Source organism: Hyla sarda, chromosome 6 (genome assembly GCF_029499605.1).
Source record: "Hyla sarda isolate aHylSar1 chromosome 6, aHylSar1.hap1, whole genome shotgun sequence".
Taxonomy (NCBI): Eukaryota; Metazoa; Chordata; class Amphibia; order Anura; family Hylidae; genus Hyla; species Hyla sarda.
The window spans coordinates 214,454,940-214,478,959 of NC_079194.1; the positions used below are offsets into that span (position 1 = coordinate 214,454,940).

The following is a 24,020-nucleotide window of genomic DNA, read 5'->3' on the forward strand; positions in this document are numbered from 1 at the left end:
TGTTATGGACAAAACAAACATTAAAACAAATTCATAAATCTGGGCCATGGTGTTTTGCAAAAAAATGCAGTGTGTGAAATATGCGCAGATTTGATTTGTAACTGCAGATTAGAAGCGGTGCTCAGTCATTTAGTTTACATTAAAATCTGCAGCAGAAAATCCTGCGCATCAAATCTGCGTACTTGTGAATGTACCCTAAGAGTTGTTATTTCTGGACGTAAAAGGGTGCATTTACACCATGTTTTGTGCCTCCGTGGAACAGATAAGGCAGGAGAAGCTTAAAGGGGTACTCAGGTGGAAAACTTTTTTTTTTTTTTAAATCAACTGCTGCCATATAGTAAACAGATTTGTAAATTACTTCTAGCAAAAATTCTTAATCCTTAAAGTACTTATTAGCGGCTGTATACTACAGAGGAAATTCTTTTCTTTTGGGATTTCTTTTCTGTCACTACCATAGTGCTCTCTGCTGACACCTCTGTCCATTTTAGGAACTGTCCAGAGCAGCATATGTTTGCTATGGGGATTTTCTCCTGCTCTGGACAGTTCCTGACATGGACAGAGGTGTCAGCAGAGAGCACTTTGGTCATGACAGAAAAGAAATCCCCCAAAAAAAGAATTTCCTCTGTAGTATACAGCTGCTAATAAATACTGGAAGGATTAAGAATTTTTAATAGAAGTTATTTACAAATCGGTTTAACATTCTGGCATCAATTGATTTTTAAAAAAATAAAGTTTTCCACCGGAGTACCCCTTTAAAACAACATGCCTATGTATTCCTGCCAGACCCCATTCATTCCAATGGCCTAGAGGCCTCTCAATGACAACCCTATCCGACTTTTGGCCTGGAGTTATAAGTGTAGCAGGCCACGATTTTCAGTCCGGGCCAAAAGTTGGATACAGTTAGAAAATGAACCATACTGAGTCACTAGGGGGCGCTCTGTTTGGTTCATTGGATTGAATGGGATTCAGCATGCTTCCGGCACAAATACATCGGCAGGTGCTTTTGAGCTCCACCTGCCGGATCTGCGACACGGGGGAATAAAATGTAGTATGAATGCACTCTTAGGCTGGGTTCACACCACGTTTTTGCAATACAGTTCCCGTATGCAGGTTTTTGATAAACCGATTCCTCAAAACCTGACTAAACTTTATCAAAACACGTGTACAAATTTTAATCCGTATACGGTTTAAAAAATAATGTCCGGTTGCATCCGTTTTTTAAGAAAAAAAACGTATACGTTTTTAACTTTTCACTCCATTATGAATAAAGTTTCACTTGTTTGATTGAAATTCCAAGAAAAAAGCTGTGCAAAGTCAAAAACCATATGGTGCAAACCGGATGGAACCGTACGCACATACGGTTCTGTATGGTTCCCATTGACTCCCATGTTAAAAAAAATAAATAAAAAATATACGTTTCAATACGGTTTTTCACCCCGACCAAAAACCGTGGTAGATTACGGTTTTGGGTACGGGAAAAAAAACTGCCAAAACCTTACAGGACGCAAAACGGACACAACCGGATGCATCATTTGACATAAGGTTTTCAATGGAGAGTCAATGCATACGGTTTTCAATACGGTTCCGTACGGTTTTCAAATTGAAAACGTATACGGGGACTGTATTGCAAACACGTGGTGTGAACTCTGCCTTAGTCAGTTTCCTTGTCTTCATATTGAATGATTTTATATGATGCTAAGTTAGATTGTAATACAGTATATCCCGTTCTCACTTATGCAGTATGATGTCACTAGAGTTCTAAGCCAAGAGACCCTCCTAAAACATTAGACTACTACCATATAGCAGCACATCATGAGTGCAGCGTAGGTTCCCCGCAGAGAAACGGCTAAGGCTGTGTTCACACAGCCATTGTGCTCTCTTTTTTTGCGCCAAACTGACCCTGTAAGGGTCTGAGACAACTGACACCTTCGTATCCTGACAAATCCCATTGACTTGATTGGGGTCCATCAGGTGTCCTGTATTTCACTGGAGTTGAGTATAGAAAAAAATATATAGGTAATACATTATTTTTTTTCTTCAGTTAAAGGGGTACTCCACTGGTCAGCGTTTGGAAGTAAATGTTCCGAACGCGGTTTTCACGCTGCGGGGGTCGGTCACGCCCCCCCCTTGTGACATCACTGCCACGCCCCCTCAATGCAAGCCTATGGGAGGGGGACGTCACGCCCCCTCCCATAGACTTACATTGAGGGGGCGTGGCAGTGACATCACGAGGGGCATGGCCGACCCCCGCATCGCGAAAAAACAGGCCAGTGGAGCACCCCTTTAACTCTCATCCTTCCAACTGAGCTCCCTTTAGCAGAGCACAACGGCCGTGTGAACGACCCCTAACCTGAGTATACCTTACCCCTGATGTTTTGGGGCCAATAATTTTGACAAACATGCAGCAAAACCACAATTTTATTCTGTAGTTATTCTGACCTCTGCTGTCCATTTTAGGAACTGTCCAGAGCAGCATATGTTTGCTATGGGGATTTTCTCCTTCTCTGGACAGTTCAAAAAATGGACAGCAGAGGTCAGCAGAGAGCACTGTGGTCGTGACATCAGAGAAATCCAAAAAGAAAAGAATTTCCTCTGTAGTATACAGCCCCTAAAAAGTACTGGAAGGATTAAGATTATTTAATAGAAGTAATATACAAATCTATTTAACTTTCTGGCACCAGTTGATTTAAAAAAAAAAAAAAAAAAAGTTTTCCATGAGAGTACCCCTTTAACCATTGGATCCCCAATTGATCCTTGGATCAAAGGGATAGCCATGCTATTGTTGTGATCAGTGACATCCCTGTATTCCAGCCTTGTTCGTTGAATGTGATCTATATACCACCAATGTTACTGGTTGGTGGAGATCTAGGAGTGCAGTGATATGGAGATGGCCCTTTGTTCACCACTTCCTATGTGACTGCAGTGCATTTGTGTCTTCATAAAAATCGAGTAGCGCTTAGGCTGGAGTTGGCACATGCTGATGTAGTAAACTTGCCAAGCACTGGCGAATGCTGGTCTGTGATTTATCGGTCTCAGAGGCTTTGGATGGATGTGTGCATATAGACTTGCTGTACCATTTTACATTAAAATTATAAACTAATGACTTTAATATAGTTTTTTTTTTCCTCTTTCATATAAGATAACTGGTAGGAAATGTAGTGGCTGTACTTCAGTATACACAATGAGGCGCTGATATAAAATTGTGGATTAATGGTTCTAATAGTCTCCTTCCTCCCCCCTTTTCTTCTCTGTGCAAGTAGCAATTTGGGTGGGGAATGCAAACCTCTCCAAAGCTTTAACATTGCCCTAAAGCAGTGCTTCTCAATTATTTTCTGTCATGCCCCCCCTAGGAAGAAGAAAACATTTTGCGCCCCCCCGCGCGACTGTAAATAGTATCATTTGTCTATAAAATTGTTATAAGAACTCTGCATAACACTGTATCCTTATTAACGTATATGAGGCTCTGTACACTGACAACAAGCAGGGCTCTGTACACTGACAACAAGCAGTGCTCTGTACACTGAGGACAAGCAGGGCTCTGTACACTGACAACAAGCAGGGCTCTGTACACTGAGGACAAGCAGAGCTCTGTACACTGACAACAAGCAGGGCTCTGTAAACTGACAACAAGCAGGGCTCTGTACACTGACAACAAGCAGGGCTCTACACTGACAACAAGCGGGGCTCTGTACACTGACAACAAGCAGGGCTCTGCACACTGACAACAAGCAGGGCTCTGTACACTGACAACAAGCAGGGCTCTGTACACTGACAACAAGCAGGGCTCTGTACACTGACAACAAGCGGGGCTCTGTACACTGACAACAAGCGGGGCTCTGTACACTGACAACAAGCGGGGCTCTGTACACTGACAACAAGCGGGGCTCTGTACACTGACAACAAGCAGGGCTCTGTACACAGACAACAAGCAGGGCTCTGTACTCTGACAACAAGCACGGCTCTGTACAATGACAACAAGCGGGGCTCTGTACACTGACAACAAGCGGGGCTCTGTACACTGACAACAAGCAGGGCTCTGTACACTGACAACAAGCGGGGCTCTGTACACTGACCACAAGCGGGGCTCTTTACATGGAGGACAAGCAGGGCCTGTACGAGAGAGAGCAGGGCGGCGGGCGCACTGCTCAGTGGCACAGTGAACTCGGACATGGTGGGCTGCTGCGCTTAGACGTGAGGTCATGTCACCCCGGTAACGTGACCTCACGTCTGAACGTAGTAGCGCGCGACGAGTTCAAAGCGCCTCTCCCAGGCAGGCACACTGACAACCCAGGGCCGTAAGTAAGATCCAGCTGTAGAGTTGCTAGGCAACCGACGCCATGTGGGACGCCGCTTGCGAGTGAGTCGGGCCCCCCTTTACGGAGCCAGGGGGGGGCGAGCCCCACTATTTGAGAAGCACTGCCCTACAGAAATGAAAAGTAACCTTGTGTATAGCAATTCGGGAAAAACTGTTATACCTTGAGGCTAAGTTTCTACTTGTTTTTATTTTATTTTTTTTCCCCAAAAAAAATGCTAAAACGGCCTCCATGGCATTTTTTCATTGAAAAAACGCTGAGGCCAGATGTTAGCTGTAAATCAATGAGAAATCACAAAGTTATTTTTCCACTTTGCATTTTTCAGTTTGCCATTTTTTTTAATCCTTTTGGCATCTTTTCACTCTTTTTTAGCTCCTTGGCGGTTTCGCAAAGTCGCAGCATGTGGAGCCTATGGCGTTTTTTCCCCCTTAAATGAAGGCGTTTTCTCCCATAGAAGTCTATGGGAGTAAAAAAATGGCAAGAAAAACTTTTATTTTGTAGGGTACGATTAAAAAAAATAATAATAAAAAAGATACAGTAGTGATGAAAAAAATTGTATCTAATGACATTTATCTTTTTTATTGCTAAATTTGTATTGACTTTTAAAACAGGGATCAATTTATGTGGACGGGCAGGGACCAAAAAATGTAGCCAACAATAATAAAAATGTTGTGTGTGTGTGTGTGTTTTTCACTCTTTTTTTTTTTTTTTTTTTTTTTTAGGTAGTACTACTCCCAGCATGGAACACACTTTTCCATGATTGGAGTAGTAGTACCTGTACTTCTGACACCCGTTGCAATCCTCCTGTACCTATTCATATTTCCCACAGAGCTGTGATTGGCCAGATGGTTCCAGCCAATCACAAATCTGTGGGAAATATGAATATGTATATATACGTCTGTGCAGGGGACCATAGAAGAGCGGCCGCCTCATCTATACATTATACAGGAGGATTGCAACGGGTGTCAGAAGTTCAGGTACTACTACTCCAATCACTCGCTGCGATCTGTCTATTAATGCAGGTACTACAGCTCCCAGCATGGAGCAGAGTGTGCTACATGTTGGGAGCAGTAGTACCTGCAGTTAAGGACAGATCACAGTGGGTGTCACTCCTGACATCTGCTGCGATCATCCTTCATCCCTGAGATGCGGAGCGGCTTTCTCCTGCGCTCGCATCTCTGTTCTGTACTCCGGCCGGCCACTCACCATTCATATTTCCCGGTGAGAGTGAGGATTGGCTGCCACCATCCGGCATTTCTATTCACATCACTGGCCGGCCCAGAGTATAGTGTTGAGATGCGAGCGCTGTATAGAGCCGCTCTGCATCTCTGCTAAATTATGGACGATCGCATCGGGTGTCAGGAGTGACACCCGGGGTGATCTGTCTATTAGTACAGGAACTACTACTCCCACCATGGAACAGTGTGTTCCATGCTGGGAGTAGTAGTACTACCTAAAAAATATTTTTTTTAAAGGGAAAAATACACACACACACTACATTTTTATTATCGTCGGCTACATTTTTAGTGCCCTGATCCCTGTTTAAAAATGAATAAAAATGTAGTTATAAAAAATATGAATTTTGTTAAATCATTTTTTTCCATCACTACTGCATCCCAAGAAAGTTAGAAAAAACATGAAGGGGCCAAAAAATGCAATTTCCACTCAAAGGCAAAAAACGCAAGAAAAAAATGCCAAACATAGGAAAATGCTGTGGCGTTTTTTTTCTTGCATTATTTTTGGCCACAAAAAAAAAAAACAAGTAGAAACTTAGCCTGATCTTACAGACCTTACAGTAATCTTTACAGACCTCACTGTTCTAGTTCATTGTATATTTCACTATATATATATATATATATATATATATATATATATATATACAGTGGTCCCTCAAGTTACAATATTAATTGGTTCCAGGACGACCATTGTATGTTGAAACCATTGTATGTTGAGACCAGAACTCTATGGAAACCTGGTAATTGGTTCTGAAGCCCCAAAATGTCACCCAAACAATAGGAAAATGTGAGTAATAAAGAAAAATAAGTAGATAACTAATACAGATAAAACAAATCCTTACATATAAAAGTAAGAAAAAGCTGCTGGGAGCTGTAAATCACTGTCTATGTCAGTGTTTCCCAACCAGGGTGCCTCCAGCTGTTGCAAAACTACAACTCCCAGCATGCCCGGACAGCCAACGGCTGTCCGGGCATGCTGGGAGTTGTAGTTTTGCAACAGCTGGAGGTACCCTGCTTGGGAAACACTGGTCTATGTAGAGGACAGGAGCTTCTTTGGGGTCCTGTACGGTAGACAAAGTGTCCCAAAAAGTAACATGGAGCCGCCCTCACCTGGTGTCCAAAGGAGCAGCTAACCCTGGCACAGGTAAAGTGTACAGAACATGCAATACCTCCCTGTACTGTAGGGGGCACTACCAGACACCAGTCAGTGCATGCACTTCAGTAATACAGGTGTTTTACCAGTGAATGCCCATTTTGATTGGTCGGTTCTTCCTGCCTTTGACAGGTATCACAGATCTGGACTGTCTGTACATTGTATGTTGAGTCTGGTTTCAAGTTACAATGGTCCAGAATAGACCATTGTATGTTGAAACTATTGTATGTTGAGGCCATTGTAAGTTGAGGGATCACTGTATATATATATATATATATATATATATATATATATATTAATAATTTTTTTTCTTATTTTATTATCCTATTATGTTATCCATAGTGATCAAATTGTAAGATTGTAAAGCTGTGTTTTCATTGATGTTTCTTTAGCTCTGTCTCCGGTAGTCAGCTGTGAATAGGACCATGTATAGGGTGTTATCAGAGGTATCCAGAAACGTGTAGGTTATCTTGCTGTCATCATTGTGTCCTCTTGTGTAGGACCATACGGTACAATCTGTTGCCCAGGAATGGTGGATGATTTCATGGTACAGTCACCCCCCAAGTGTGAATTCACCCTCACTCAGCCTGATGTTTGTCTTTACATTGGCCAGTTTGTCACTATTCTAGATACCTGCTGCATTACCATTTACATGTATTAATAGCCTTTCATCTTTCCTTTTCAGCCTCCCTCCTCCAAAAAGCTTGATGGTTCTCGGACCTACCATAAGCTGCCGAATTCCAAGGTGAGGTCAACATCCGAAAAGCGCCCCAAAAAGAAGGTGGATTCTGAGAGCAAGCAGGAGAAGGCTAATCGGATCATCTCTGAAGCCATTGCCAAAGCTAAGGAGAGGGGCGAGAGGAACATCCCACGGGTCATGAGCCCTGAGAACTTCCCAAGTGTTTCCTCTTCAGAGGGTAAAGAGGAGAAACGGGGGAGAAAAGCAAAATCCAAACCCAAGGAGAAGGAGAGTAAGAAAACCAAAGCTGGGCTGACCTCCAAACTTAAAGAGAAGAAGAAAATCGGGTAAGGGTATAAAGTGATTCTTTTCATACTAACTGTTATAGACATTGATGGCATGCACAGGGTATGGGTCCTGCACCTATGTTAAGAACAAGGTTTCCATATCACCTCCCTGGCCCTTGCATCCACTTGGAGAATGAATGGAGAGCTTGTGTGCATCTCTCTTCACTTCTATGGGACTTATAGAAAAAGCAGATAAGGTGGCCGTGGACCCCCCTTTTCCACAATGATTGCAGAGGTGGGTCCTCTTCGGTCAGACATTTATGACCCATATTGTGGAAATACCATAAATGTCTGTGATGGGAATATCCCTCTAATAATCTGCATAAAATTATGTAAATATGCAGGATGTAAAGACAGGAATTAACACAATGGACACATGTAAAACATGTAAGAAATGTGCCAGTAGAGTGGAAGAGACTCTAACAATTTTTTTTTCGCCCACATGGAAATCGACCGCGGTCAATTTATGATGCTCATACCCTGCAGATTTATGGTGGATTTTCTCCATTGACTCAAAATGCTATAAATTTTCTACCTGCAAATTCAGATGAGAAGTCTGCAGCATATCTGTCCTGTAGCCATATGCATAAAGCAAGATCACACAAACAGGTTTAAAGAGCATAATATATGGTCGATCTGAGTTGGACATTCACAGGAAAAAACTTTTTTTTTTATATCAACTGGCTCCAGAAAGTTGAACAGATTTGTAAATTAGTTCTATAAAAAAATCTTAATCCTTCTAATAATGTTCAGCTGCTGAAGTTGAGTTCTTTTCTGTCTGGCAACAGTGCTCTCTGCTGAAATCTCTGCTTGTCTCGGGAACTGCTCATAGAAGAGGTTTGCTATGGGGATTTGCTTCTACTCTGGACAGTTCCCGAGACAGGTGTCATCAGAGAGCATAAAGAACAACTCAACTACAGCAGCTCATAAGTACTGAAAGGATTAAGATTTTTTTAATAGAAGTCATTTACAAATCTTACAAAAAAAGAAGGTTGCAGCAGCACTCTTGGTCAAAAAAAATTGAGGCTCTTAGCGCACCTTTTGATCAAAATGTGTCCCCCCATCCACCACGCGGAGGTGGCCTCATTTCGAATGGGACCCTGACACACATTCTGAGCCTAAGTCATAACACTCACCTCTGCTGGGCATATAGCCTCTGACTGGGTGACATGCTGGATCCCTTATCAATTTAAAATACCTCCTGTGAAAAAGGGGAGGGGTGCATGGCTACAAAGGGTGCCATTCCCCCTAAATTGCACATAAAAAAAAACAAAAAGAAAAATAGCCAGCACAACTACCTAATACACACTTCTTTTTGTTTTAATTTACAAATCTGTTTAACTTTCGGGAGCCAGTTGATATATAAAAAAAGTTTTTTCCTGGAATACCCCTTTAAAGATTGAACCGCAAAAGAGTGCTTCTGTCTTCACTTCCTATTCTATATAACGTGATTGTCGTTCATCTCACTTTTTTAATGCTATAGATGTTAAAATAGTTGTAGTTTCTTCAATATTTACTAGTACTTATATCTGCCTTGCCATACTATTAGTAGCTTTATTACCCCCTTTGCCAATTTTTCACCTCCTGTGCCACTTCATCATCCCCCCTTTACTACCCCTTTTTCCATCTCATTTCCCCTCCTTGATCTACCCCTGTGCCATTTCATCCCATTCCTTATCACCCCCTGTCCCACCTCATCCTCACCTCCGCCATTTCATTATCCCCCTTCATCACTCCCATGTCATTTCATCCCCCTCTTCATCATCCCCTGTACCATTTCATTAACCATTTTAATCACTCCATCATCACACACCTGGCCTTTGCCTCTCTGTCCAGCTCTGGGAGGCTCAGCAGCTACCGCTTATCTTCTGACAAATGTCATCCTCGACAGTCCCGGCAGCCACCACTGCTCACTGATTTAAAGTGGCTGCGACACCGGCTGCCAGTTCAAGATCAGGCAGCACGGGCCATGGTCACCTAAGAATATTGCCCAGTGGCTGCTGCTGCTGGGGAATAAGATGATCCTGTGACACCCCTGGAGGCTGCTACCGACACACTAATGTGTTGTGGCACCCAGTTTGGAAAGCACTGCCCTATCCACTGTATAGGAAATAAGTGTCTGGTTGTGGGGAGTCCGACATCTGGGACCCCTTGAGATCTCCAGAACGTCCAACACAGCACTATGAACATTCCTATTCAGACCCCTTGCTATGACACTTGAAATTTATCTCTGGGGTCTCCCATTTCTCTTGATCATCTTTTAGATGTTTCTACACCTTGATTGGAGTCACCTGTGGAAAATTCAGCTGATTGGACAGGATTTAGAAAGTCACACCCCTGGCTTTATAAGGTCTCACAGCTGACAATGCATATCAGAGCAAAAACCAAGCCATGAGGTTGAAAGAATCGCCTGTAGAGCTCAGAGGCTGGATTGTATGGAGGCACAGATCTCGAGAAGGGTACAAAAAATTTTCAGCTGCACTTCCCAAGAGAAAAGCAGCCTACATAATTCTTAAATGGAAGAAGTCTGGAACCACCAGGACTCTTCCTAGATCTGGCTGTCTTACCAAACTAAGTTACTAGGGGAGAAGAGAGATTATCAAGAACCCAATGGTCACTCTGGCTGAGCTCCAAAGATTCTGTGGGCAGAAAGGAGAAACTTTTGGAAGGTCAACCATCACTACAGCACTGGGCTTTATAGCAGAGTGGCCAGAAAGAAGCCTCTCCTCTGTGAATGACACATGAAAGCCTACCTGGGGTTTGCAAAATAGCTCCTAAAAGACTCTCCGAGAAACAAGATTATCTGGTCTGATAAAACCAAGATTGAACTTATTGGCCTCAAGCACCATTTCTGAAGGAAACCAGGCACTGCTCAATATCTGCACCGAAACTGAAACAGAGGAAAACTGTAGTGGAAATATTTGCACCTTTTTGTGTGCTTTTGGACTCATACTTTATTATTATATTATTTCACATTTATCTAAACTTTTTTTCACATTTTTTAAAAGACCCATCAGGTTCCCTTTAAAGGGCTGATCCAGCTTTACAGAATTGATGGCCTAGCATCAGCTTAGTGCAGGTCTACTTCCCAGCACCCTCGCTGATTACATGTGAATGGGACAATTCTGCAGTACTTTGATTGGGTGACCCCTCTAATCATTGGTGCCCCCTCTATAGTCATTGAGTGTCTCCATTTAGAGGAATGGATTTACTTTTATTATGATGAATTAATGGGAAAGTGAAAAATAATTCCCATCACTGTATATGTCCATGTGATCAGGGGCGATATTTGTGGCTGCACCATATAAGTCTGTTGGGGGGGGCATCTTCTTGGTAGGTAAGCCCGTCTTTGTATTAGGCTCCTTTTAGATAGCAGAATGTGTAAATACTCTGCAGATTGCAGAGCAGAAATAGCATTTCCTCCGGTTGCTGTTTCGTATTATCTCTGCACACACAGCAATGCAGCTAGAAGATTGATAAAACCTCCAAGAGGGGGAGTGAACAGTTCAGGTGCCCGCAGTGCCAGAGTCGCTGTATTGATGTAAACTAATTGCCTTGACTACACAATAAAGCCAGCCTCCCCGCTCTCATGTGAGCAGCAGGCGTAGCTCAGCCATTTGTATCCGGGCAGCCTTTTCTCATTCACGTTCCAGCTAGTAATTATCAATTCTGCTCCTTGGGAGCTACGTGCCTTTACGGCTGCCTTCTCCCCGTGATTTCCCTGGGTTCCCCAGAACGGTAGCCCTGTGATTATCCTCTTAAGCCTCCCGTCTTTCCTGAGAGGATCACAAGCTATTTTGTAGCAGTTGGGTTAACCTTTCCTTACTCTGCCTGACACAACACCACGGGGAGCTGTTAGGCGGCAGTGAGATAAGAGAAGTGACTGTCATTAGTAAGGCTGGAGTGCCTATCCGGCGTCCACAAGATCAACATCACGTGACGCCACAGATGCCTGTCCCTACCATACGTTTTCTCATAGTGATTTATTTATCCAGAAGTGTACGCCCTTCATATCTAAGATGGATATTACAGTAATATTTTATATACCCCAAAACATTGAGGCTCACTTAACATCTTTTTGTCCTTCTATGTCAATCTTATATATATTTCATTCCTGGATATTTTCTTTTTTCAGGTTGTATGTGCACAATATATTTTTTAGTTAAAAAAAAAAATCAGAAAAAAAAAGTGTGAATCTAGTATTATACAGACAACCAAGGAGAATTAAAAGGGTACTCCAACTGCCCCAGTGTTCGGAACATTTTATTATGAACGCTGGGTGTGGGCTGCCGGGGTTGTGACGTCACAGCCACGCCCCTCGTGATGTCACGACTAGAGATGTCCCGATACCGATACTAATATCATTTGCATGGCACAGTAGAATCTCCCAATAGCGGAAACGCACGGGGAATAAAAAAGTGTCCGCTATTGAGAGACATCTGCAATTGGGAAGAAAGGCTCAAAAACCTTTCTACATGTCTGAATACTGTTCTGTATTCACTCCATAGTGTAATTACCTATAAAACATGATGAAAAGCTATATTACAGTAGAATCTCCCAGTGATGTTTAATCGCCCCTTATCCCCCCCCCCAATCATTTCATCCACCCTTTATACCCTGTGCCTCCTTATGCCAAATTACCCCCCCTTATGTGCCACATAATTTCCCCTTGATCCCCCTGTGCCATTTCAATCCCCCCATTATTACCCTATGTGTAAATTCATCACCCCCCTCTGGCAAAGGGGGAGAGAGGGGGAATGAAATAGCAGTGGGGGGGGGGGGGGAGAGATCAAGAGGAAATTATGTAGCACAGGGGTTAAAAAGGAGGGGGGATGATTTGACACAGGGGAAATAAAGTGGCAGGGGGGGGGGGGGGGATCAGGAAAGGAAGGGGGTGAATGATGTGGCCAGCGGATGTACAGAAGCAGGAGACCACTGAGGTCTTCTGCTTCTGTGCTGGGGCTTAGGTGGGGGCTTGGCCCCCTGGGAGTCTGGGCCCCTTGCTGGGGTATTGGCTGTACCCCTGACAGCTGCCCTGTGTACAAGGTACACATAAGCCTATTTGTCCCCTATTGGGAGTGTTTTGTCCCCTATTGTTCCCTATTGGGAGTGTTTTGTCCTCTATTGGGTGTGTCTGCGTCCACTATTGGGAATGTCCCCTATTCGGAGGGTGCAAATACATTAAGTCTTATGGGAATCTGCTGGGGAATTAAACACTGTCCACTATTGGGAGGTGTCCACTAAGGGAGATTTCACTGTATCGGGGACTCGTTTAATGTCCCCAATACCAAGCCCGATACCTGCTGCAGTGCGGCATCCTCCAGTCAAATGCCCCGCCCCACTACCCCATTCTCCCGTTCGCATCATTGCGTCCCATGGAGGAGCATGTGACACACATGTAACTCCACCTCCTCCACTGGGAGGGGGGTGCTGCCTACAGGTGTAGGCCTGCTGCCTACAAGGGGGGCACTGTCTACAAGGGGGGGGGGCTGCTGTCTACAAGGGGGGGGGGCTGCTGTCTACAAGGGAAGGGGACTGCTGTTTACAAGGGGGGGCCTGCTGTCTACTAGGTGGGAGGGGGGCACTATCTACAAGGGGGAGGCCTGCTGTCTACAAGGGGGGGTTGCTGTCTACAAGGGAGGGGCCTGCTGTCTACAAGGGAGGGGCCTGCTGTCTACAAGGGAGGGGCCTGCTGTCTACAAGGGGGGGGGGGCTGCTGTCTACAAGGGGGGGCCTGCTGTCTACTAGGTGGGAGGGGGGCACTGTCTACAAGGGGGGAGGCCTGCTGTCTACAAGGGGGGGTTGCTGTCTACAAGGGAGGGGCCTGCTGTCTACAAGGGAGGGGCCTGCTGTCTACAAGGGGGGAGGCCTGCTGTCTACAAGGGGGGAGGCCTGCTGTCTACAAGGGGGGGTTGCTGTCTACAAGGGAGGGGCCTGCTGTCTACAAGGGAGGGGCCTGCTGTCTACAAGGGGGGGGCTGCTGTCTACAAGGGGGGCCTGCTGTTTACTAGGGGGGCACTGTCTACAAGGGGGGGGGGGGGCGCTGTCCACAAGGGAGGATGCTGTCTACAAGGGGGGGGGGGGGGGGCTGTGGTCTACAGGGGGCTGCTGCTAATGTCTGCAACTATCTATACTACCTACAAGGGGATACTACCTACTATTAAAGCAGCAGAGTCACCTGCACTAACTTGAATATATAGGTAGATAGTGCAGGTGACCCAGTTTCTAACGCTGCTCACCATGTGACATCAGCGTAATCGCTCCGGAGACATCGGTCTCGCCACCAATGGAAATTCCCTGTTCTGTTCTGCCCAATGGAGAACAGAGAAATCTTTGCTCATACTACAGCATATCCACCAATGGAATTCAGCAAAGAAATGAGCAAGTGTGAATGGGTCCTTATATTGTTGTGCAGTGACTGTCCCCTGCATGTGGATACAACATATCCTTCATGTGTAAATTTTGCTTATGACTATAGGAAGGTTCTGAAGACAGAGCTAATGTAAGTCAATACAGAGTGATTTAGGGTATGTTCACACTGAGTAAAAGAAAAATCTTGTGACGAAAAATTCTCAATTCCTTGTCAAAAATCCTCAGCATATTCTTGTCAGTTTATTGTTAAAGCAGATTTGTTGCAGAAATTTTGAAATTTCATCATGTGAAAGGTAACAGAGATTATAGGAAGTACAATGGTCCCTCAAGTTACAATATTAATTGGTTCCGGGACGACCATTGTATGTTGAAACCATTGTATGTTGAGACCATAACTCTATGGAAACCTGGTAATTGGTTCTGAAGCCACCAAAATGTCATCCAAAAATTGGAAAAAGTATGGATTATAGAATAATAAGTAGATAACTAATATAGAGAAAGCAATTACTTACATAAAAGGCTTCATCAGGGTCCTGTACAGTACATACAGTGTCACAAAAAAGTAAAATGGAGCCACCTCCACCTGATGTCCAAAGGAACAGCTAACCCTTGCACAGGTAAAAAGTAGTACAGAACATGTAGTACCTCCCTTTACTGTAGGGGGGCGCTACCAGACATCCAGTCAGTGCATGCACTTCAGTAATACAGGTGTTTTTCCAGTGAATGCCCATTCTGATTGGTCAGCTCTTCCAGCCATTGACACGTATCACAGATCTGGACTGCCCGTATCATTTTCTGATGAGTCTGGTTTCAAGTTACAATGGTCCAGTAAATACCATTGTATGTTGAAGCTATTGTAACCTGAGGCCATTGTAAGTTGATGGATAACTGTATAGCTGAATAGGACACAGACCACTGACACAACATTAAAGGGAATCTGAAGCTTAAAGGAAATCTGTCAACAGCGTTCTTGTGCTTTTACCTTTTTTTTTAGCTACGTTGTCCAGATGCCAAGTTCTGCCCGAAAATCCAAATATGCAAATTAAGTGCTTTGGTGCACTGAGGGCATTCCCAGTGCCTTTGTGCACTTCTCTGCCCACCCACCTCTGCTCTGTGCAACTCTCCTTTTATGCCATATAGAATGTACCTGAGCTCCATTCTATACACCTGATCAGGTCCTTCTGTGATATTCTCTTCTATCCTACACTGCTGAGCTCCATCCCCACATGTAGTGGTCACATGAATGTGACATCATCACAGGTCCTACACCTCCAGTATGTAGCAGATACAGAGCAGGTCCTGGTCGGGCAGTCACTGCTGTTGTAGTGTGTGTGGAGATCTCTGCTCCTGCTCAGTATGTGCCAGATGAAGTACATGTGGGGGTGAAGCTCTGCAGTGCAGGATAGAAGAGAATGTGGCAGAAGAACCTGTGATGATGGTGATCATGTGGTAGGATTTGGTGGGCAGAGGAGTGCACCATGGGGCTAGGAATGCCCTCAGTGCACCAAAGCACCTCATTTGCATTGAACATGGTTGGACTCAGTGTCACCCACACTTTTACCCTGTACCAGATGCTGGTGACAGGTTCCCCTTAAATGCCTTTTAAACAAAATCTCATTGGGTGCTGCTACACATGGTGAGTTTCCCTCATACCAGAAAGAATGGTGGATGGGATCTATCTTAGGATGTTTGCTGAGAGGGCAGCTCTAGTTACATAAAAAATGATGTTTATTGTGGCACCCCTAATGGTGGTTTGGGGATAGGGATAATCTAAAACAGTGATTCCCAACCAGCACAGCTGTTGCAAAACTACAACTCCCAGCATACCCCATTTAATAGAAGTTAAAGAGGTTTGATTTGGTATCAGATTCCCTAGGACAGAAGCTGGGTACACCAATTGGACACATCTTGAGTCTCCTTAACCCTCCACAGGCAACAATGGTTGTTCATACTCGGGGGTATTCCATAGGCCCACTCCGCAGTACATCTTTTTATGTGCATTGCACTGTTTATATGTGTTGTTCTACAGTTTTTATTTTTTCCATTGATGGTCCAATGAACAGAACAAGACAGTTTAGAGATGTCATAAGACCGTCAGAGTATGTACAGTAGTCAGTTGTCCCAGATATTTCCCTAAGTGTACGCTTTTCTTTCTCCCAAAAGGAAATTAATTATTACTCTGGGCAAAAAGCAGAAACGAAAGATTGAATCCTCCGATGAAATCTCCGACTCTGAAGCTGTCTCACGTGCTCTCAAAGAGGAAGAGGCTCAGGTGTGTATGATTTCCAAATTCTGTTTTTTTTTTTTTGTCTTTTTTTTGTCATTATTACAATCTGGAAAGAAAAAATTATATAGGTATGTGCAGCTCACAACTAATACGCACGTTGTGCAGTATTACAATCTGTTTGTTGTACAGCACCAAATATTTTCTGTCAGTTCTTTATTCACATCTGTTTATAGTTTCTGCTGCGGTAAACCTTACAGTCTAATTCTTACATTAATCTGTCCTTGTCTTAAAGGGGTACTCCACCCCTAGACATCTTATCCGCAATCCAAAGGATAGGGGATAAGATGTCAGATCGCCGGGGTCCCGCTGCTGGGGACCCTGGGGATCGCTGCTGCAGCACCGCGCTATCATTACTGTGCAGAGCGAGATCGCTCTGCATGGAATGACGGGCAATACAGGGGCCGGAGCAGCGTGACGTCATGGCTCCGCCCCTTGTGACGTCACGGCCCGCCCCCGTCAATACAAGTCTATGGGAAGGGGGCGTGGCGGTCGTCACGCCCCCTGCCATAGACTTGCATTAAGGGGACGGGCCGTGATGTCATGAGGGGCGGAGCCATGACGTCACGCTGCTCCGGCCCCTGTATTGCCCGTCATTACACACAGAGCGAACTCGCTCTGTGCAGAAATGATGGCGGGGTGCCGCAGCGGCGATCCCCGGGGTCCCCAGCAGCGGGACTGCGGCAATCTGACATCTTATCCCCTATCCTTTGGATAGGGGATAATATGCCAGGGGCGGAGTACCCCTTTAAAGGAGTAGTCTCATGAAAAAAAACGTATCCCCTATCTGAATAGGGCATAAGTTTAAGATCGCTGGGGGTCCGAGCACTGGGGACACCACACTCCCTCCATATATATCTATGGGAGAGCCAAAGATAGCTGAATGTATAGGGGATACGTTTTCTTTTCATGAGATATGTCCTTTAAAGAGAATTTGTCAGCTGGATTTGCTGCTAAGAGCTGCAGACACTGTTAAATAGCTGTTAGGGTGTCACCAAATAGATCAATATAATGAAAATGTGTTGCTGGAAACCCGTAAATATTACCACCGATAGGAGAAACACTCAACAGCAACCAAAGTATAAGAAACATATAAATCTTTATTAGTAGTTCATAATATAAAAAATATTAAAAGTGTGGGCACAGTAGACATCGCTGAACAGAATACAGGAAGTGTAGACTAAACATCGGTACAAAGATAAAGAGAGATGCATCAACCAAACCAGATAGAGCACGTTTGAGAGGCAAAAAAACATGGAAAATACAAGCTAACCAATGCAGAGCCATACACCGCCTGCACTTACCCCAACATACGTTTCACGCTATTGCGCTTCGTTAGGGGGCGTGCACGCCCCCTGACGAAGCGCAATGGTGGGAAACGTACGTTGGGGTAAGTGCAGGTGGTTTATGGCTCTGCATTGGTTAGCTTGTATTTTGACACACAATCGGCTCCAGGAAAGGTACAGCTTGCATAACAACTAACTATCCAATGGTGTCTGCAGCAGATACAGTTGACAGATTCCTTTTGGTAAGGTTGTAAATGCAGTCTTATGAATCTTTTATTCACCTGGATGAAAGGTCCAGCTTGTTGCATGCATCTAAATACCCAGGTGGCTTTGTTGGCACCTGCTGGTACCCAGCACTTTGGGCAAATACTAAATCCTTCCCATCCCTGTTAACCTTTGTTTAAAGATATATATATATATATATATATATATATATATATATATATATATATGTGTGTGTGTGTGTGTGTGTGTCAGAATATGGCAGATAGAATTAAATAAAAAAAACATTTGTTGCTCTGATAAATAATTTCTGAGTCATACATTTCCTTTCCCTCTGCTTTAGTAACTGAAGTCACAGATGAGAAGTCCAAGCTGTGTTCATAGTGAAGGAAAACATCAGAATACAACCAGGTGTCAATTACAGAACTATAACATGGCAGATCAAACTATTAAAGGGTACCTCTCATCAAATAAACTTTTGATATATTTTAGATTAATGAATGTTGAATAACTTTCCAATAGCATGTTAATGAAAAATATGCTTCTTTCTATTGTATTTTTCCCGATCAGTCCTGTCAGCAAGCATTTCTGACTCATGCTGGAGTCCTAAACACTCAGAGCTGCCAGCCTGCTTTGTTCACAGCCAAACAGGCTGTGAACAAAGCAGGCTGGCAGCTCTGAGTGTTCTCCTTTGTGAACAAAGCAGACTGGCAGCTCGTAGTGTTTAGGACTCCAGCATGAGTCTGAAATGCTTGCTGCCAGGACTGGTAGGGAGACCCCTAGTGGTCATTTCTTCAAAGTGAAAAATTAAATAGAAAGAAGCATATTTTTTAATAACATGCAATTGTAAAGTAATTCTGCATACATTAATCTATAATATATCAAAAGTTTTTTTGATGAGAGGTACCCTTTAATGTATCATATGTCAGAGTATACTATTAGGACCAAAAGATATGTGCTACGTAGTGGAGGTAGCATCCCAGTGAGTCAATGATTGGCCCCTAAAATGAGTTTGAAACATGACTGGGGATTGTATACCAAGCCAGAATCTCTTCCAGAGTCACCCATCTGTAATCAGCTGTGTCAGCGTTCTTGCCATCAGCACAGAGCAGAGTACTGGCTGGTAAGCAGAGAGGCCTTTGCTGTGGGACTGAAAGGGTAAATTTTCTCCTTCAGGAGAGCGCCATACTAGTGTGTGAAGTCTTATAGGCCCTAAGTAGTGTTCCAGTACTGTGCCGGTGTACGGAACCTCTTGTACCTCCATAACAGCAAACAGAAAATTCAGTCCACACATTTCTGACCATGTTAGCCCATAGTCACGGTAATGACAGCCAGAAACATGTTTGTCTTCCTCTGCAAGTTTTTTTTATTCAATGCTGGATTTATGTTTTTTTATCGTCTTTCTCTACAATAAACATGGAGTTTTTATTCTAACAAGTAGTGGACTGACTTTTCTGTTTGCATGTAGTGCTCCACTTTACACCTTCAATCCTATTGAGAGCAACTAAACATGCCAGAAATAATGGTCAACTTTCAGTATATACAGCTGTAATTGTTTAGTGTCCTTTCAGGATAGTCATTAGACATTATACATTTGATAAATTTAGCTTTGAACAGCTATAGAAAAAAAACAATAGAAAAAATCCCCCGGCCTAAGAGTATAACTCATGAACACTTTGTCAGACATGGGGTGAAGGGCTGGAGCCATTAGGACAAAGCTTTTTGACATGTTCTATTATGGCCTTTGGATACCATAGAGAAGATTCCCCCTACACAGAGATTTTCATCCCACCCTTTCTTACCTGTAACAAAGAGCAGTGCCCACTATGGCAGACTTAGTGCAGCCATGTATTATAGCTGTCAGACAACAGTAATACATTTCATGCTCCTTGTAAATCAGTCATCTTACAGCCAGTTCTGTCGGTGATAAGTATTCCCGTCCTCACCTTATGCGGGTCTAGTGACATTACGGTGATCTTATCCATTATTATTGAGCCCTCTGAATTCACAAATCTCCCTAGATGCAGTTCTCTTTGCTTTCCAGGTATAACAACCTGAAAAGTTCTATGCATTAAAAGCTTTTTTCAAATGAAATGACGTTCTTCATTTCTTTCTACGGACCCCCACAGAACACTATTGCTGGTCCTTTTTTTCCACTACCTTGACAACTTGCCTTCTCTTTATAGTTTTCTGAACTTTTTTTGTGTAAGCAGAACATTATACTTTACGCAAAGGACTTAGGTTACCTCCACGCGGCAATTTGGGCACCATGCTGGAGATCATTCTTTCTTCTCTTTTAGCCTCTTGTGCCATTTTTTACAGTAATTTTATAAGAATAATGGCCAACTACCTGAGACTTGTCAGAGAGTCTATCCACATGCACAATAACCTTGTAGTCCTGAGGAAGGCTGAAAATGAGCAGTAAAATTGCCCTCCTATTGAGTTTCAATGGGGTACCTGCCTCTATTGTTTTTTGTCAACAATTACTTTAATGGATGAATGTGAAGATGCGGGTAAGGGGTGGCTATAGATGAAAACACACCTTTCCAATAAAACTCTGTTGGCGACAGTGTAGCTAAGGATTTCTTGCATACATCTATATAGATATCACCTTTATTTTACTATCTGATTGAAGTTACCAGTAGGCTATATTTCACTGTTTTAAATTAATACCACCAAGGGATATATTAAAGTTTGAAGTTTAAGATTCCTGATGTTCTGGTTTCTTAAATATAATGATAAAACAGTATGAAGGGAATAAGAAATTTAAAGTGGACTTGTTGTTTCAGGTGACCTTTTCGGATAAACTGTCATGTGGGTGTACATGAGCACATGTACAAGTAGCACAATGTCTGGCCATTATATAACTTGTATATGGTATTTCACCAATTTCCCCCTCTGCAGGCTCCGTCTTTATTTTTTAGTTTATCTTGAGCTAGTGGTGGAGCTTAGCCTCTCTAATTACTCTCATACGCTTCACACACAGAAGAGGAGATCCTGCTCCCCTTAATCTCCATGCATACCCTAAAAAGCAGCAGCAGCATGGGGGGCATTATAAAGCAGTAGTGAAATGTCTAACCTGTGAATCAAGCACAAGGAGGATCTCTTAATACCTAATACCTTTAAAGGGGTACTCCTTTATTTAACATCTTATCCCCTATCCAAAGGATAAGGGATAAGTGACTGATTGCGGGGGGTCCAACCGCTGTGACCCCCCTGTGGACCCCCTAGCAGTTGACACTCCCCCTCTATGCATCTCTATGGGAGAGCCAGAGATACACAAGTACAGCTCACATGTGTCTCTGGCTCTCCCATACAGATAAATAGAGGGAGTCGGAACTTTGGATAGCGAATTAGAAGGAAAGTGCTGGAGTACCCCATTAAAGGATCAAACACTTAGCTTTTTCACTCCAGCACTGCCGCCAGTATTACTGAGCTCTGATTGGCTAAGCAAGCGTGTGGCATTTTGTCCTTAAACCCGAAAATACCACACCAGAGACTGGAGCTCCGTGATATTGCCAGCGGTGGTGCTGGTGTTTTTTTTTTCTTCAAATACTGCCTCTCTGAGCAGATATATAAAATACATGCTGCCCAGACAACCCCTTTAAGGGAGAAGACTGTTGGTGTACAGCCTCCTGGTTCAAGGATTAACTTGGATCACCATAGCATAATACACGATAAAACAAAAATTCATAAGATTATGGCATGCACTGGGCAAATCTTATGTGGATTCTCAGAATAATCTTTGGCAGAAATCCGCAGCTGAAATATATTGAATTAGCTTAAAGCGAATGTGTGGCTTTTTAGCCATATTTACACACAGCCTAAAATGTTGCACAGCTTCTGAAATCTATTTTTTTACCTCTCATATGATTTTTGTCTTGTAGAAACGAAGATCAAATCGGCAAGTAAAGCGGAAGAAGTATGCAGAGGAGGGTGAAGGGAAACAATCTGAGGAAGAACCAAAGGCCAATGCTAAAAACAAAAAAAGTGCCAGCCACCTACCAGCAGAGCAGCCTTTACAACTCTTTGTGGTATGTTTACCAGTGCAGGCTCGCTGTATATTGTGCAGAACTTAACGCTCTCAATTACATGAGTAATGTTTTCACATTCTTCCTTGACAAGACTAATGCCCCCCTAACAGTATTTCTATGTCTTGTGTGGGATTTGACCTTACAAAACATAGGGTGAGAAGAGAAGTGCTGCATCTGTCTGCAGCCTTTGATGGGATTTATGGACACATCTTTGGGATTTGGATCTGCACATCATCTCTCTGACATGGTTACAGATAGGAACATGTCAGGGATGGAAATCAGATAGGAACATGTTAACATTAGACATTAAAACTGTAATTTCAAATCATCATGAAATGTTACATGAACTCACTTCAAGGCACTTGGGGTGTTCTGCCTTCTCTTTTCTCTTTAAACATTTGAGTCACACTCAGAACTCCCACAAGTGCCGGAAGACCCAGGCAATTCATGTATGCATGGGCAGCCATTGATTTCATGTTTCATGTATAGCCAAATGCAACTTCCCCAGCTATAATAGCTGCACATTTGGGGTTTCTAATGTTGGACCCAAAATAAATGGATGGTCACCAGGCTAACAACATTTCAGAGTTGTCAAGATGGCAGCAGAGAGCCCTTTCTGACGGAAACTACTGTGACAGAGAATGGTTTCCTGCTTCTTTATCTAATGGGTCATAAATCTAATGAGCCCCTCCCCCTTCACATCACTCGTCTTGTCCTGTGCTGACAGGAGGGGGGAGGATGAACATGAGCTTTCTGCATTCAGAGACTGTGACGTGACATCATGACTTACATGATAAGGAAGATCTCTGCACTGTGGCTAGTAACATTATATAAGTAAGTTGCTTTATTATAGTTTTTGACCCCAAGCACAGATTGTTTCTTACATGTCTGTGTTCACACACAGCTATTGGATTTGCTTGTGTGTGAACAGTTTTATGTTCCCTGGCCAGGGAATAGTTAAAGTCTTTGACTTGCTAGCCAATAGCTCCTTTAGTGTGTCTACTTAAAGTCAGCCCTGTCTAGCCTCTGGGCTGGTGATTGAGATCATTACGGATGGACTTCCTGAGATCCTGACATGCTGTGTTGGAGCTCTTGGTGAACCACTCTTTATTTGAGCATTTAATCTACTATCTCTGTTTTAGCATGCACCTTGTATGTTCTGGTTTTAGCCATGGTTATGTGGCATGCTCTTAGTAGATTTATAGCTGTGTTTGTATAGTCGGTTTTAGAATTTGTATATCCTTTCTGCTATGTGTCTGTTCACACTGTGTTTGCTCTTGTATACATTTTCTGTGTTATTGCTCCATGTCTACTGAAGTCTACTGAAGGCTTTGATCTAGATATCCCTGTTACCTGTCCATGGGGGCTTCCTGTCTACTGGAGGTGTTCTGAAGGGATTGCGGTTATTCCTGTCTTGTGTTCAGTGTGAACAGTGTTCTATAATTATATCCTGTTGTATCTGTTTTTCTGAGTTGTAACTAGGCATCCCTGTTACCGTTCCATGGGGACTCCTTGTCTACTGGAGGTGTTCTGAGGAATTGCAATTGATCCTGTCTTGTGTTCATTGTGAACAGTGTTTTATATCTATATCCTTTGTTTAAGCATCCCTGTTATCTGTCCATGGGGATTCAGAGGGTATTGTTATTCCTGGGTCTACTGGAGGTGTTCTGAAGGGATTGCGATTATTCCTGTCTTGTGTTCAGTGGGAACTGTGTTCTATAATTTTATCATGTTGTAACTAGGCATCCCTGTTACCTGTCCATGGGGGCTTCGTATCTACTGAGGGTTTTCTGAGGGATTGCGATTCCTGTCTTGTATTCAGTGTGAACAGTGTTCTATAATTATATCCTGTTGTATCCGTTTTTCTGAGTTGTAACTTGGCATCCCTGTTACTTGTCCATGGGGACTCCGTGTCTACTGGAGGTGTTCGGAGGGATTGTGATTATTCCTGATTAGCGATAGATCCCTGTTACTGGTCCATGGGGGCTTTGTGTCTACTGGAGGTTCTGGGGGGCTATGCTATATTCCTGTCTGTTCCTAAAGTCTGTTCAGACTCATCCGTTATCCTGTCTGGTGTTTTGAACTCTTGTGTTTA

At 43.4% G+C, this 24,020-nt stretch overlaps 1 protein-coding gene across 9 annotated transcripts in view; it reads left to right on the forward strand.

Moving 5' to 3' along the window:
- CHD9 (chromodomain helicase DNA binding protein 9) overlaps positions 1–24,020 on the forward strand; it is a 248,025-nt gene that overhangs the window by 125,832 nt on the left and 98,173 nt on the right. For all 9 annotated transcript variants that reach the window (XM_056526373.1, XM_056526372.1, XM_056526375.1 and 6 more), the window contains 3 exons: positions 7,387–7,727; positions 16,263–16,371; positions 21,779–21,925. In XM_056526373.1, coding sequence (XP_056382348.1) covers positions 7,387–7,727; positions 16,263–16,371; positions 21,779–21,925 — 597 coding nt within the window. The remainder of the gene's footprint in view (positions 1–7,386; positions 7,728–16,262; positions 16,372–21,778; positions 21,926–24,020) is intronic.